This window comes from Lutra lutra, chromosome 4, assembly GCF_902655055.1.
Source record: "Lutra lutra chromosome 4, mLutLut1.2, whole genome shotgun sequence".
Taxonomy (NCBI): Eukaryota; Metazoa; Chordata; class Mammalia; order Carnivora; family Mustelidae; genus Lutra; species Lutra lutra.
Genome location: NC_062281.1, coordinates 36,701,410 through 36,715,258, shown reverse-complemented (window position 1 = coordinate 36,715,258; position 13,849 = coordinate 36,701,410). Strand labels below are relative to the sequence as shown.

Sequence of the window (13,849 nt, the reverse complement as noted above, 5' to 3'; positions counted from 1 at the left end):
ATTCCCACCTCAAACACAGGAAACAGAGGAATCAATGACGCATGCTGGTAATATACTAAGGCAGCAGGGAAGTCACTCTTCGCCTCCATCAACAGCGGCCAATGAAACTGCGTGAATGGGGCTGTTCTAGTTTAGCTAATGAACCTGCCACTGAGCGGAGAGAGGGACAGAAGAACCGCGCCTGCAATTCTAGCTGACAAATTCATTGGATTTTCGTAAGGCAAATAATGTGGAAAGTTAGAACAGAATTTCTAGAACCCATTTATCCTGTGATGTTGTAAAATCAAAGTACTACTTTATTAAATGAGTTATTTTACACAATATGAACATCAATATAATTACAATTGTAAAAAAATTTTTTATAACAAGGATGGACTGATTTTCAGATTTCCAAATCAGAGTCAACTGTACATTTACACAGAATTGTCTTTGCATGAAGCCCAAAAGGGAACAGCATAAAAATGAGTGTTTCTGTAGCCCCTTTATTTTTGCTGATCAACAGTTTGTTAGAAAAGCAGCTGCAGGTTTGTTACCTAAGGTCTGAGACAGTAGAAGAGTCAAAGGTGTCATGAATTCACCTATAAAACATAAATGAAATATGTAGTGAACGTAAGCATTGCACAAATACAACTTATATGCATTTCAAATGTCTAAGAAAAATGCATCACATGCAGAGGTATCGTTAGTCTGACAGATCTGTCAATGATTTTATAAACAAATCTTTGATGAATTTACTATGAAAAGAAATAATTATCTCACACCATCCCACCTTAGAGGAAACAAAGAACACAAAACCAAACACACAGACTATTTTCAAGCAACTCTCAAGTTTACACACTATATGCCTCTATTTGCCAGGTGTCCTAATGCACTAAGCTCTGTTGGACACCAGAAGTAAAATACCTGCCCCAAAGCACTCAGGAACATTGTTCTGCATCATTTCTGGGGAGCAAGACCCTCAAATGCCTTTGTAATAGTTATTTTCTTTTTTTTTTTTTTTTAAAGATTTTATTTATTTATTTGACAGAGAGAGATCACAAGCAGGCAGAGAGGCAGGCAGAGAGAGAGGAGGAAGCAGGCTCCCCGCTGAGCAGAGAGCCCGATGCGGGGCTCGATCCCAGGACCCTGAGACCATGACCTGAGCCGAAGGCAGCGGCTTAACCCACTGAGCCACCCAGGCGCCCCAATAGTTCTTTTCTTTAAGCTAGTTAAGTCTCTTCCATTCTTGCACCACAGGTGGCCAGCATCACGTCACCTCCCCATTTTGGGCTACAGTTTAAACTTGGGTGTTTCAAAAGCAGTGGGAAGATCAAACTGGTTTGGAAAATGGGCTTTTAACAATTGTAAAAATAAACATTAACTTAAAAGGGGAAGGAATAAAATCTCAGCTGGAAAGTACACATTAATTTCACAGTCAGAGAAGATAATTTTGCTCTGTACACAACCTTGACATTAACGAAGGAAAACACAAAGGTCAGTTACCTGTAAACAACTTTATGCCTGAACATCAGCCAATTCTGGAGGAAGTGGAGTCTTAGGATGCTTGCTTTCAAAGTGCTGCTTGAAGGTCTTAGGGTCTGGCATTTGTGTCTAATTAAAAATATGGGGAAAAAAAGGAACTTGAATTTCATGAAATAAAAAATGTGTTAACTTTTCAATTCCTGAACCTGCTCATGATAGACAATTATTTCAAAACACTTTTAAGTTCCTGCAACTAGTGGCTGGCATATGAAAAAGGACCTTGTAACAAAGAGATTCCTAATGTATCACCGTATTTCACATATGAAGAAAGGGTGGGTCACACAGAATGAAGTATTCTGCTTGTCTGATTAACAGCAAACAGGTAACATTTACTTAAAATGTTATGCTAAGCAGGGTACCTCAATTCTCAGAACCTTCCTACAGTAATCTTAAATTAGTTCCTACTATCCTCTCTCATTTCACAGGATAAGGAAACTAAAACCTAGTGTGTAATTTGCACAAGACTTGTTTTAACCTAGTACTAGTACTTCAGTTCTCAAATGCTATACTATACCAACTTCCCTAGGCAAGGACCTTCAATTATTTACTTTAGCCCATTTGATTAAACAAAACATGGAAAAAAAAAGTTTTTGCTGTTTTCCTCTGAGTTTTTAAATAGGTGAACAGCTAGTATTTTTAGGTCAAAGTATTTATTCATCAGTAATTTAATGAAATTTACATTTGCCCTGCCTCTTTCCAAACAGAATCTAAAGTTGCTCGATTTCATTGAGTGTATCAAAGCTTAGTATGAACAAGGCATTTAATGTAATAGATTTCCTCTCTTAATGAGAATTTTTATGTAGTCAGGAACTTCTACTTCCTCAGTAATGCCTTCAGACGATGAACTTTACTCTTGGAATCATGTCTTACTGAGAGCCCTTCCCAAAACCGTACCCAGGTATATAAGGCTTTGAGAAAAAATACATTATACATATGGTATCTATAAGCATAGTATTTGACCAACCTATGTATTTTTTCTTTTGGGACTTCTATTCACTAACTTCAAGGGTGCTAAGCTTAAGCAAAAAAAGCAAGAAAGAGACTGACTTTGAATTAAAGAAAAACTTTTTACTTTTTCAAGATTTTATTTACTGAGTGAGCGAGCGAGAGAGCACAAGTGGGGTGTGGGGCGCAGAAGGAGAAGCAGACTCCCTGCTAAACAGGGAGCCCAACACGGGGCTCAATCCAAGGACCCGGAGATCATGCCCTGAGCAGAAGGCAGACATTTAACTGACTGAGCCAACCAGGCACCCCAAGAAAAACTTCTTTGAAAGGCAGTGTGGTACAGTGGTCTGGAGGGTGGGCTCTGGAACTAGACTGCCTGGGTTCAGATCCCAGCTCTTCTTTGTACTAGCTAGATAACCCTGCACAAGTTATTTAATGCCCATGACTCAGGTTATTCTTCTGTAAAATGAGAACAAAAAGTCCTTTATCTCATAGGGTGGTTAAGTGGATTAATGGGCTCATACATGTAAAACACCTGATAAGTACTTGACAGTAGTTGTTATAACTATTCTTCAAATGTAATAACACACATTAATTCTAGTAAAAGCTCTCAATGTAAATATACTCCATATAGTTTTACAGATATCCTACTACAAATTTAGTGAAGAAAAAAGTCAACTCATAACCAGAGATAGTTTATAGCTATGCAGGATACAAGTGAACCTAAGAATATAGATCTGGGGGCGCCTGGGCACTCAGTGGGTTAAGCCTCTGCCTTCGGCTCAGGTCATGATCTCAGGGACCTGGGATTGAGCCCTGCATCAGGCTCTCTGCTCAGCAGGGAGCCTGCGTCCCCCCCCCCCCCCCCACCGCCCGCCCGCCACCACCGCCTGCCTCTCTACCTACTTGTGATCACTCTCTATCAAATAAATAAAATCTTAAAAAAAAAAAAAAAAGAAAAAAGAATGTAGATCTGATTTCCTTACAAAGTTCAAAGTGCAGTATCTGCTCTGAAGAAGACATCTTTATTCTAAATAAGGAAAGGGACTTTGCTTTGTTCACTCCCTTTCCCTGACACCTAGAGAACTATGCCTGGCCATAGGAGCCATTCAAAAAAAAAAAAAAAAAAAAATCTGTTTAATAGACAACTGAAGATGGACCTCTAAAATAACCAATTCTTCAATCTACTATTTATTCTGCCATAGTTGCAAAGTTGTAACCTATATAAAACCAATGTCTAAGTAAAGAATTGTCCACAGGAAAACGGTCTTTCACTTCCCCTTACCCTACAAACAGTGCAGGTATATATTAAGGCAGCTTTGGCAGCAGCCTTTTGGTCATGTCCTTGTTTCTTCTTTTGTCCAGCTTGCTTTTTGGCATTTTTCTGCTGAGACTGAATCTTCTGCTGTCCACGAGCCATATCTAAAAACAGAACTTGAAGCATTAGAGTGATTAACACAGAGTAACCTAAGTATGGTAACACTCTCAGAGTTGAAGACTTAAATTTTATAGAGGGATGTATCAAAATGTGTGGGTTTTCAAATTCTCGCATACAATGCTAGTAGAGAATAAATTAGTACAACCACTGTGGCAAACTGGTAGTTATCTACTCTATAACCCAACAATTTTACTCTCAGTATGTATCTAACAGAAATACGAAGGTACATATATATCCAAAAACAGTACAAGAAAGTTCACAGCACCTGTTTCCAAAACTGGAAACAACCCAAATGCCAGTTCCTAGTAAAATGGATATGTAACTTATGGTGTATTTATACAATGGAATACTACACTGCATTCAAAAAGGAACTACTGTTACAAGTAACAACATGGTTGTATCCAATGTTAAGAGAAAGAAACCAGATACAAAGAATATAGGTTGTATAAAATTTAAAACAGGCAAAGCTAATCTAGGATATACTGACTGGGGAGAAAAGGGCAAGAGGGAGGATTTATGGGGTGGTGATATGTTCTACATCTTGATCTGGGTAAAATGCTTATACAGTGTGCTCACTTGTAACAATTCATCGAGCTTTACATCTGAGATTTGTGCACCCTGCTATACGTAATCTTCAAAAATTTACCAGAGAAGCTTAGTGCCTTTACCCAAGCATTTGCCTGATCACTTTTCAAAGATACCTTCCCTTTCCCGTTTTCACTGTTGTGAATTAAGACTTTTACAACTTTAAGAGAAATAAAGGCTGTCATCTAAAGCTTCTGAAGGAGATCCTAAGAGCAATGGGAACTGTTCTCTTAAATACTTCAGGTTCCATAAAAACTACTGTGCTATCCTAAATCCTCCTAAAAAATTGGTCTTTGCAGCATTGCTGGGGAAATAATTAAACAAAATTAAATCAGTTTTCAGTTGAGGGAATGAACCTTGTAAAAAAGGTAGAGATACTTTTACTTTTTACGAATAGTCTTAAATGAAGCTAAATGGGTAAAAAATTGTTACTGAAAATGTTACTTTTACTTCATTAAAATTAAAGACTTCTCAAATCAATCAACAGACTCTTAACTATAGAGAACTGATGATTTCCAGGGGGAGAAGGGTGGAGAGATGGGTGAAATAGGTGATGGGGATTAAAGAGTAGACTTATCATGATGAGCACTTAGCATGTGTAGAACTGTGGAATCACTGTATTGAACACCTGAAACTAATACAACACTGTATGTTAACTATACTGGAATTAAAATAAAATTAAAAAAAAATAAAGTCTTCTATTAGACAACATGAATTAAAACTGCTCATAAGGAAATGGGCACCAAAGGCTTTTTAAATATATTGAAATTGGGTCCTACGTAGAATTCCTATATATACCTTTGAGTAGCACTGCAGTTAAGTTTTAAGCTTTTAAATCATTGCAGGATATGAACATAAAATGGATCTAGATCACCTTTACAAGAAAACAGGGCTGGCTTTTTTTCCTGACTAAAACCCTAATTAGTTAATGGATATAAAGTCAAAGCATTTCATACAAACACACAGGCCTCTCCCAAAAAGAAAAAGGGAAACTGACAAAATAAATACACTGCCTGGACAAATTCCCCACTAGTATTAACACAAAACTGAAAGTCAAATAAAACATACAAGAGGATCAATGCTTTTTTAAGAAGTCGGTTGAATATTTTAACAAACTATAAAAATTTTTAGTATGATAGCCTAGTTTATTCCCAAATAGTAAATATTACCAGATGTGTTACTCCTTGAAAACTAAATTACCATTTTAGTTTTTATAAAGCCAAATCTTTATTAATCCCAAGTCAAATGGTATGATTCTTTTTAAATGTATATTTAAGTACAAATGTTATGGCAAGCATGCGGAACCTATTTCCACAGAAACAGATTTGAATACTTAAGTATCATTTGGATGATAATAGGTATTCAATCTTTACATATCCCCATATTTCCTAACATCTTTTTATCAGTACCTTATGTCAGAATACTTCAGTCCTCTCATGCATCTGAACTCTTCTACACAATGTCTGCTACACATGCTAACATAATGATTTTGTGGGTAACCTCAACTGTTTTATGCCAATTCCAGAAGTTTCTTTGATAATTACAAGATATTAACTATTTTGATACCATTTTCATGCAGTGATCTGTACAATGTAATGAGATGCACATTATTTTTAACTTTTCCATTTAGGGCTTCTCCTAAAATATAACATTACACAATAGATTCAACCCATTTTCCATTGTCATCTAACAGTAACAAATAAAACCATAAAAGCTTTAAGAAGTAAAGACTGGCCGCTTATTCTTATTTTTAAAACCGAAAACCTGGTAAAGGAAATCGAATCAAGAGTCTAAACGCGTGGGGTAGGCCCCTAACTTCTAACAACTCACGGCATTGATTTCCTTTCTGAAAGCAGAAATGCAAACGAACAAGCCACCTGCTTTTGGACAGCTCAACTCTGGGATTACTCTCAGGCCAATCGAATTTTCTACAAACTCTTAAGCACTTCTTAATTATACACAACTGAGGGCCAACAAGTCATTTACAAACACCTTAAATGCAGGTTTTTAAATGTAACTCTTAGTGTGGCTTAGAGGGCTGCCAAGAGGGAAGGAGAAGAATACAGTTCTTCTAAAATGAAGAGCTCTTTCAGGAGGCAACAAGTAAGTATTGCCTCCAAAGATCCTCTCGAAACCAGAAACAACGGAGTAAAAAAAGATTTGGGATTCAGGAAGTAGGATCATTCTCCATAACTATCTGAAACGAGGAGGCCCAGGCAGTGATCAACATCCTGACCCTAGCTTTTAACTACATCCTTTCGGGGAGGGAAGAGGAAAGCACCGGGAGTAAGATCTATTTCACCCAACACTTGATCAACCCCAGCGGCAGCCCGGCGCACCTTCCTTCCCAGCCCGCCTCTCCCGCGTCGGGGAGCCCCTTCCTCGGTCCGGCCACGCAGCCCCCACCTACCCGCCACTCCTCACCGACCCCGGCCCGAGACGCGCCTCCCGGAGGCTTTGGCTGCCCCAAACCCGGCCTCTTTGGCCGCGGGGAGCCCCGGCCTCGAGAAACCGACCAGCTGCTGTCGCCAAGGGGTAAGGTTACCGCTCCGCGCCACGGCCGCGGGCGGCCTGCAACCCGGCCACCTGCAGGGCCTGGCAGGCGCCCGAGCTCTCCCTCCAGCCCGCGGCCCGCGCCGGGACTGGACGGGCCCGGCCGCCGCCTGGGAGGCGGGGAGGCAGGCAGCCCCTCGCGACCCGCCGCGACCCCGCCGCCAGGCCCCCACCCCGGCTCCCGGACGTCCTGCGGCGTCAGCGCCGCCCCCACAGCCGCTCACCCGGGCCGGGACAGTCTTGCGTCGGAGAGACCGCGCAGCGCGAGAGGGCCGGGGGAGGTGGCCGCAGGGAGAGGAAGGGGGAGAGCGCCCAGCACCGCTTCGGCCTCCTCCACCCGCCAAGGATGGGAAAGAGGAGAGCACAACAGCCCGCGCCTCGCGCCCGCCGCCGCCGCCGCGCGCGCCCGCCGCCGCCTCAGCCTCGGGGGAGGCCACTACGCTCGTGCCCGCGCACGCCGCGCAACTCTCCCAGTCGCCCCAGCGCCCGCCTGCTCTCGCCGCCCACGCGCCTTCCTGCTGCGGCCGCCTCCCGCGCCCCTCCCCTGCTCGCACGCCTGCGCCCTTTCCGGTCGCGCGGGCCAATGGCAGCGCGCCCCTATTACATAAGCGTCAGGGGGCGGGGCCTGGCGGCGACGGCGGCCCCTACGAGAGGGGAACTGCAGGGGACGTCGCCCTCTGTCCCCGGCGCCCCTCCCCTCTCGCGTGCTCTATCTAGGCGGCTTCGGCCGGCCCTGGGAGCCGCGTGATCCCGGTCCTGCTGGGTGACGGCCTGCGGCGTGTTTCACAAGTCGCTTGCCAGCTCACTCACTGGGGCGGCGGCCGGCCTCGGTCCCCGCGTCCTTTCTCGCCTCCCGCCTCGCCGACGCCCTCCTATGCAGCAGCCGGGGCACCTGCCCGGAGAGGTGCGCCCGCGCCGCCGCGGCGTGGGGTACCGGGGAGCCAGCCACCCGGACGCACCACCGCCGCTACCCCAGCCCCCAGTGCGGCCAGCGGGCCCAGCGGACCCTAATAGGGCCGCGTAGCCTTTGTTCTCTCACCGGCCAACCCCCAGTCTCGTTCCCACGGAAACTCTGGTTATTTTTACCAATCGGGGGATTTTAGTGAGTTCAGGATTCCAGCCTGTCTCAGTGTTGCTGGCTAGGGTACCCCGACCGCTTTAGCTGAATCCTAACATCATACAGAGTTGCTAATATTTGGAAATGGTTAAGTTGAATTTGAGGGGGGGGGGGGTTCTCTATGATTTACAGGCCATGACCGCTAACTTCCAGTATGTGATTAAGAACAGTTGAGTCTGTAATCTGCTGATATCTGCAAATGGCATTTCAGACTTTGGATTTACTCTTTCACTGCGGCCCGTCTCCCCCCGCCCCCAACACTAGTTTCTAATTTGATTTTATTAATAACAAGGAAAAGGGAAGCTTTTACATCTGACGTTCTCACCTTGCTGATAGCATCCACTCTCCCACTTGCATGTCAGTGCCCAGGAGGAGCTAGTTTAAAATATATATCCCAAGTGAGCAGGACTGGAATATAGATATTACAGAATTGTTTAGAACAACCGGAAAGGAGTTAGCGGCTTTTCTCATTTGGGTGGCATACAATGATCTGTTTTTTTAAGTCCTTCCTTATCCTCATTTCCGCCTCTCTCACCTTTACCTTTCACACCTCTCCCATACTGCAGTTTTAAGTTATACGTTTAAATTTTATTGATATCTTTCCAGTATTGAGTTGCAAGCTCATTTTCATCACTATATGCCCAGAGCCTAGCGATGTGCCAAACATAGTAGGCACTGATTAAATGGATATTGGCCAAATGAACTGGAGGTATCTAAAGAAATCAAAACTTTTGACATGCCATAAAGTTCTAGCTTAATCAATAGTCACCATAACCATAATAACTATATTAACCTGCTAATAAGAGTATGAGGTACTCAGAGAGTCTAGACACAGAAAATAAAGGTCTCCATCTAGCCATGAATCAGCATGGGCATGGGAAAGGGACAGAGAGATTTAGTGGGCTGAGATAAGTCATAACTAGAGACGTGATTTTTGCTGTAAAGTAGTATTACTATGCCGCTTGTTACTGCGGCCTATATGAAATACCATTTATGTCAGTGTTTCTTAAAATTCTGCATTATACCACCTTTGAGAATTTGGGAAAAGCTAAGGACGTTGTCTTGAGAAAGTTCATATATATCAAAACTTGCCTCCATTGGTAGAGTTTCTCAACCTTGGCACTACTGATGCTCTGGGCTAGATCATTTGTTTTTATGGAGGCCTGTCCTAGGGATTGTAGAATGTTTGACAATATCCCTGTCTTGTACCCTTTTAATGTCAGTAGCTCTCTATCTCCAGTTGTGACAAATAAAAAAATATCTCCATACCTTTCCAAATGTCCTCTTGGGGTCAAAATCTCCCCTGTTTGAAAACCACTGCCTAGAGGATATGGTATGACTATAACTTTATGTTGGTTAGGGCATTTGAAATATGAAGGGGAAAAAGGAAGGATAAGATTCCGCATCTGAGAAGTGACAAACAGTAAATGAAAGGCGGATGAATTAGCATTACTACCAGCTGGTGTCCTACTTATTCTCTAGAAATGTGACAGCAAAAGGGATAGGAATGCCTTAGAAGGATTTTTATACACATTGCTGGTTTTAATTGTGAATGCTGCAGTATTTTTACTGACTGGTTCTCTTCTACCTTTAGACAATTACTCTAGGTTAATATCCAAAAAGCATGTGCCTGTTTTCAAACCAAAATCAGCATCAGATTAAAATGCTTCTCTGAAGACCTGAAAGATTTATTTATTTGTATTCCTGTTTGATTTTCAGGGCTGAAAGAGCTGATGGCCAATCAATAAATTATTTTTCAAATGAACGGATTATTCTGAATCACTTTCTCCAATTTATCTGTGGCATGTAGGTTAATATCTAAATATGGTAAAGTGCTTAGCTTAAAGGTTCATTAGAGTGTAAAAGAGGCAGGGTCCTGGCCCGGTAGGTCTTTCCATCAAGTGACACATAATAACAAGCAATAATGACAACAATAAACCTAAAACAAAAATGTTTCCTTTTCTAGCTCTTATTCCTATAATCAACTTCTTGTTGCAATTTTTTAGGGCTGCAACTTGGAATACCTTGTTTTCTCTACACTGTTTCCCCAGAGGAGTCTCATTCACCCTTGTGACTTTCAATAATGAACTTCAGATGACCCTATACCTATCCACTAGTTCAACCCTCCCTTCTGATTTCTAAACTGATATATCCAAATGCCTATTTTCCATTTCCACTTTAATGTTTTATAGACATTTCACATTTAACACAATATAGTATTGAATCAAAGAAGCTGTTGATTGTAAGTCACATTTATCTCCATCAAGATAAAAAAATACTGCCACTTGAACTATGGCATAATACTAAGATACCCTTGACTGTATAATACACCTCAATTTCAGAGATGTTAAAATCAGTTTTTAAAATATTGCAATTTATTAGAATGGCATCAAAAAGAACAAACCACTTAGGAATAAATTTACAAAAAGAAGTGCAAAACTTATATCTGAATGCTACAAAACATTGTTTTTGTTTTTGTTTTAAAGATTTTATTTATTTATTTGACAGACAGAGATCAAGTAGGTAGAGAGGCAGGCAGAGAGAGAGGAGGAAGCAGGCTCCCCATGGAGCAGAGAGCCCGATGTGGGGGCTCGGTCGATCCCAGGGCCCTGGGGTCATGAACTGAGCCGAAGGCAGAGGCTTTAACCCAATGAGCCACCCATGCACTCCTGAATGCTACAAAACATTGTTGAAAGATCTTAAAACCCAAATAAATGGAAAGGCATTCCATGTTCATGGATCAAAATATTTAATATTGTAAAACTGGCAATATTTCCCAGTTTTATCTGTAGATTCAGTGCTTCCCCTATCAAAATCTCAGCTGTTATTTTTGCATAAATCAACAACCTTATTCTGAAAACCAACTGGAAATTCCAAGGAACTCAGATGTGGTAAAATAAGAAATATATTTGGTCTTTGACCCCATTCTTGGCACAAAGCTCCTAAAACCCTTGGAATTTCCTGAAGAGAGGAGTGTCCTTTGTCATTCATAAGAAGCTCCTTTTGAGCAGACCTGAATTTATGCTAATGAGGTGACTTAGGGTGGGGCCCCAGATGGTGTCAGGATAGGACTCCTCCCAAGATAGACCAGGTGATTAGAGAATGAAAACTTTAAGCCCTAACTGCAAACCTCTGGGGATGCAAAGAGGAGGGCCTGGAGATTAAGCTCTATAAAAACTGTTGAGCAAACTTGGAGGAGCTTCCACATGCTGGGAAGGTGGCTTGCCCCAGTTGCATGGGGACAGAAGCTCCTGCACTTGGGACCCTTCTGAACTTTGCCCTATGTTCCTCCTCATCAGGCTGCACATCTGCATCCTTTATAGTATCTTTTACAATAACAGTTTAAACATAAGTAAATGTCTCTCTGAGTTTTGTGAGCTGTTCCGGCGAATTAATCAAACCTAAGGAGATGATCATGGGAACCTCTGATTTAGAGCAGGCTAATCAGATGCACAGAAAATGACCTGAACTAACTATTGACATCTGAAGAGAGATAGGGGGGCAGTCTTATAGGACTGAGCTCTTAACCTGTGGGACCTGATGCTATCCCCAGGTGGACAGTAAAGTGTAGGACACCTAGCTGGTGTTGCAAAATTATTTGATGATTGGAAAACCTACATACTTGGTGTCAGAAGGGAAGTAGTGTTGTAGTGAAGTTTTGGGAGTAGAGGAGACACAGGTGTTGGGCTGGCAGAAAAGGGCTACTTAAGATGGCGAAAGTTCCTGCCACAAAACCTGAGCTCGGACAGGAGAACAAAGACCCAAGCAGGAATCTGAAAAACCCCCCACCCCAGGCTCCAGTGGACCAATGGGACCCCTACGAGCAGGCAAAATATCCAAAAAAGGGAAACTTGCCAAAAGACCCTGAACTCCCCTCAAGGCCCCTTAAAAGCCCCCTTCTCCCTGCCTTGGGCGTGACTTCCGCCACTCTGCTTTCCAGAGTCTCGGAACCTCGCCCGAGGGTGCCCACCTCCTCCCGGCGCAACTTTCCTGGCTCCCCTTCTCCTGAGCCCTGAAACTTCGCCGGAGAGTCCCTTTAATAAATCTTGCCTTGCACCCACTTTGCCTGGTGTTGTGTTTATCTCGCCGGAAAAACTTTACATAACAGGGAGGAGGAGTCTGTTTTTTCCCTACATCAGAATATCCAAAACAATGTTAAAAAGAGGAACAAAGTTGGAGGACTTACACTTCCCAATTTCAAAACTTGCTATAAAGCTATAATAATTAAGACTGTGGTACTAGCATAAGAACAAACATGTAGATCAATGGGATAGAATCGAGAACCCAGAAATAAATACTCACATTAACTTCAACACAGATGCCAAGAAAATTCAACAGGGAAGGAGTAGTCTTTGCAACAAATGGTGCTGCAACAATGAATATCCACATGCAAAAGAATGAAATTGGATCCCTACCTCGTGCCATATACAAAAATTAATAAAAATGAATCACAGACCTAAATGTAGATGCTAAAAGTCTAAGATCCTTAGAGGAAAATATAGGAATATATTTGCATGACCTGGGGTTAGGTGAAGGCTTCTTAGATATGACATCAAAAGTATTCATGACAAAAGAAATGGCCCAGGGGTGCCTGGGTGGCTCAGTCCATTAATATCCAACTCTTCATTTCAACACAGGTCATGATCTCAGGGCTATAGGATCCAGCTCAGCTTTGGGCTGGGCTCTGCGCTGGGTATTGAGCCTGCTTAGGATTCTTTCTTCCTCTCCCTCTGTCCTGCCCCCCATCTCTGAAGAGGAAAAAAAAGAACCCATTTTTAAAAATGTGCAACAAATATGATTAGATATTTCTTCAAAGAAGACATACAAATGACCAATGCATTCAAGGAAAGATGCTCACCATTTTTAGCCCTCAGGGAAATGCAAATCAAAATACTGAGATAGTACTTCACACCTATAAAGAGAGCTAAAATTAAAAAGACAGGTATTAAGTGTTGGAGTGGATGTGGAGAAAATGGAACCCCCATACTTGCTGGTGGCAATGTGAAATGGTGTAGCCTCTTTGGGAAACATTCTGGCAGTTCCTCAAAAAGTTAAACCTAAAAGTTAACTAACTTAACCTAAAAGTTAAACCTAAAAGTTAACTCTAAAAGTTACGCTATGACCCAAGAATTCCTTTCCTAAGTCTATATTCAGGAGAAATGAAAACATACACCCACATAAAAACTTGTACATGAATGCTCAAAACAGCATTTTTGCTATTCGTAGTAGCTAAAAAGTAGAAACGACCCAGATTTTCTTTTTTCTTCACTTTTTAAAAAAAGATTTTATTTGTTTATTTGTCAGAGAGAGAGAGAGCACAAGCAGGGGAGCGGCAGGCAGAGGGAGAAGGAGGCTTCCTGCTGAGCAAGGAGCAAGATGCTGGACTTGATCCTAGGGCTCTGGAATCATGACCTGAGCCAATGGCAGACACTTAACCAGCTGAGCCACCCAGGCATCCCACAACCCAAATTTTCACCAGCTGATGAGCTGATAAGTAAAAGTGGTATATCTGCAAAATAGAATATCATTCAGACATAAAAAGACATGAAGCATGAAGACATGCTACAACACGGACAAATCTTGAAAACATTATGCTCTGTGAAAGAAACTATGCACAAAAGACCACATACTGTATGATGGTTTGATTTATATGCAATGTCCCAAATTGGCAAATCTATAAAAATAAAAAA

General features: G+C 42.1%; 1 protein-coding gene across 3 annotated transcripts; it reads right to left on the bottom strand.

The window, feature by feature from the left end:
- Positions 1-270: 270 nt before the first annotated feature.
- ZNF706 (zinc finger protein 706) lies at positions 271-7,540 on the bottom strand. 3 transcript variants are annotated; one of them, XM_047726836.1, is made up of 4 exons: positions 7,267-7,540; positions 3,752-3,888; positions 1,483-1,590; positions 271-578 (listed from the first exon to the last, which is right to left on the bottom strand). In XM_047726836.1, the coding sequence occupies exons 2-3, from the start codon at positions 3,884-3,886 to the stop codon at positions 1,495-1,497; spliced, it is 231 nt and encodes a 76-aa protein (XP_047582792.1). In that variant the 5' UTR covers positions 3,887-3,888; positions 7,267-7,540; the 3' UTR covers positions 271-578; positions 1,483-1,494. The 3 variants fall into 3 exon arrangements, with proteins under 3 accessions (XP_047582792.1, XP_047582793.1, XP_047582794.1); XM_047726837.1 differs by lacking the exon at positions 7,267-7,540 and adding an exon at positions 6,900-7,014; XM_047726838.1 differs by lacking the exon at positions 7,267-7,540 and adding an exon at positions 5,899-6,072.
- Between the last annotated feature and the right edge of the window lie 6,309 nt (positions 7,541-13,849).

Excerpts from the sequence above, each read along its gene's own strand:
- ZNF706 (XM_047726836.1), bottom strand. The coding sequence starts at position 3,886 with ATGGCTCGTGGACAGCAGAAGATTCAGTCTCAGCAGAAAAATGCCAAA. Across the intron at positions 1,591-3,751 it reads ATACCTGCACTGTTTGTAGG|ACACAAATGCCAGACCCTAA; the intron begins GTAAGGGGAAGT and ends ATTTTTAATTAG.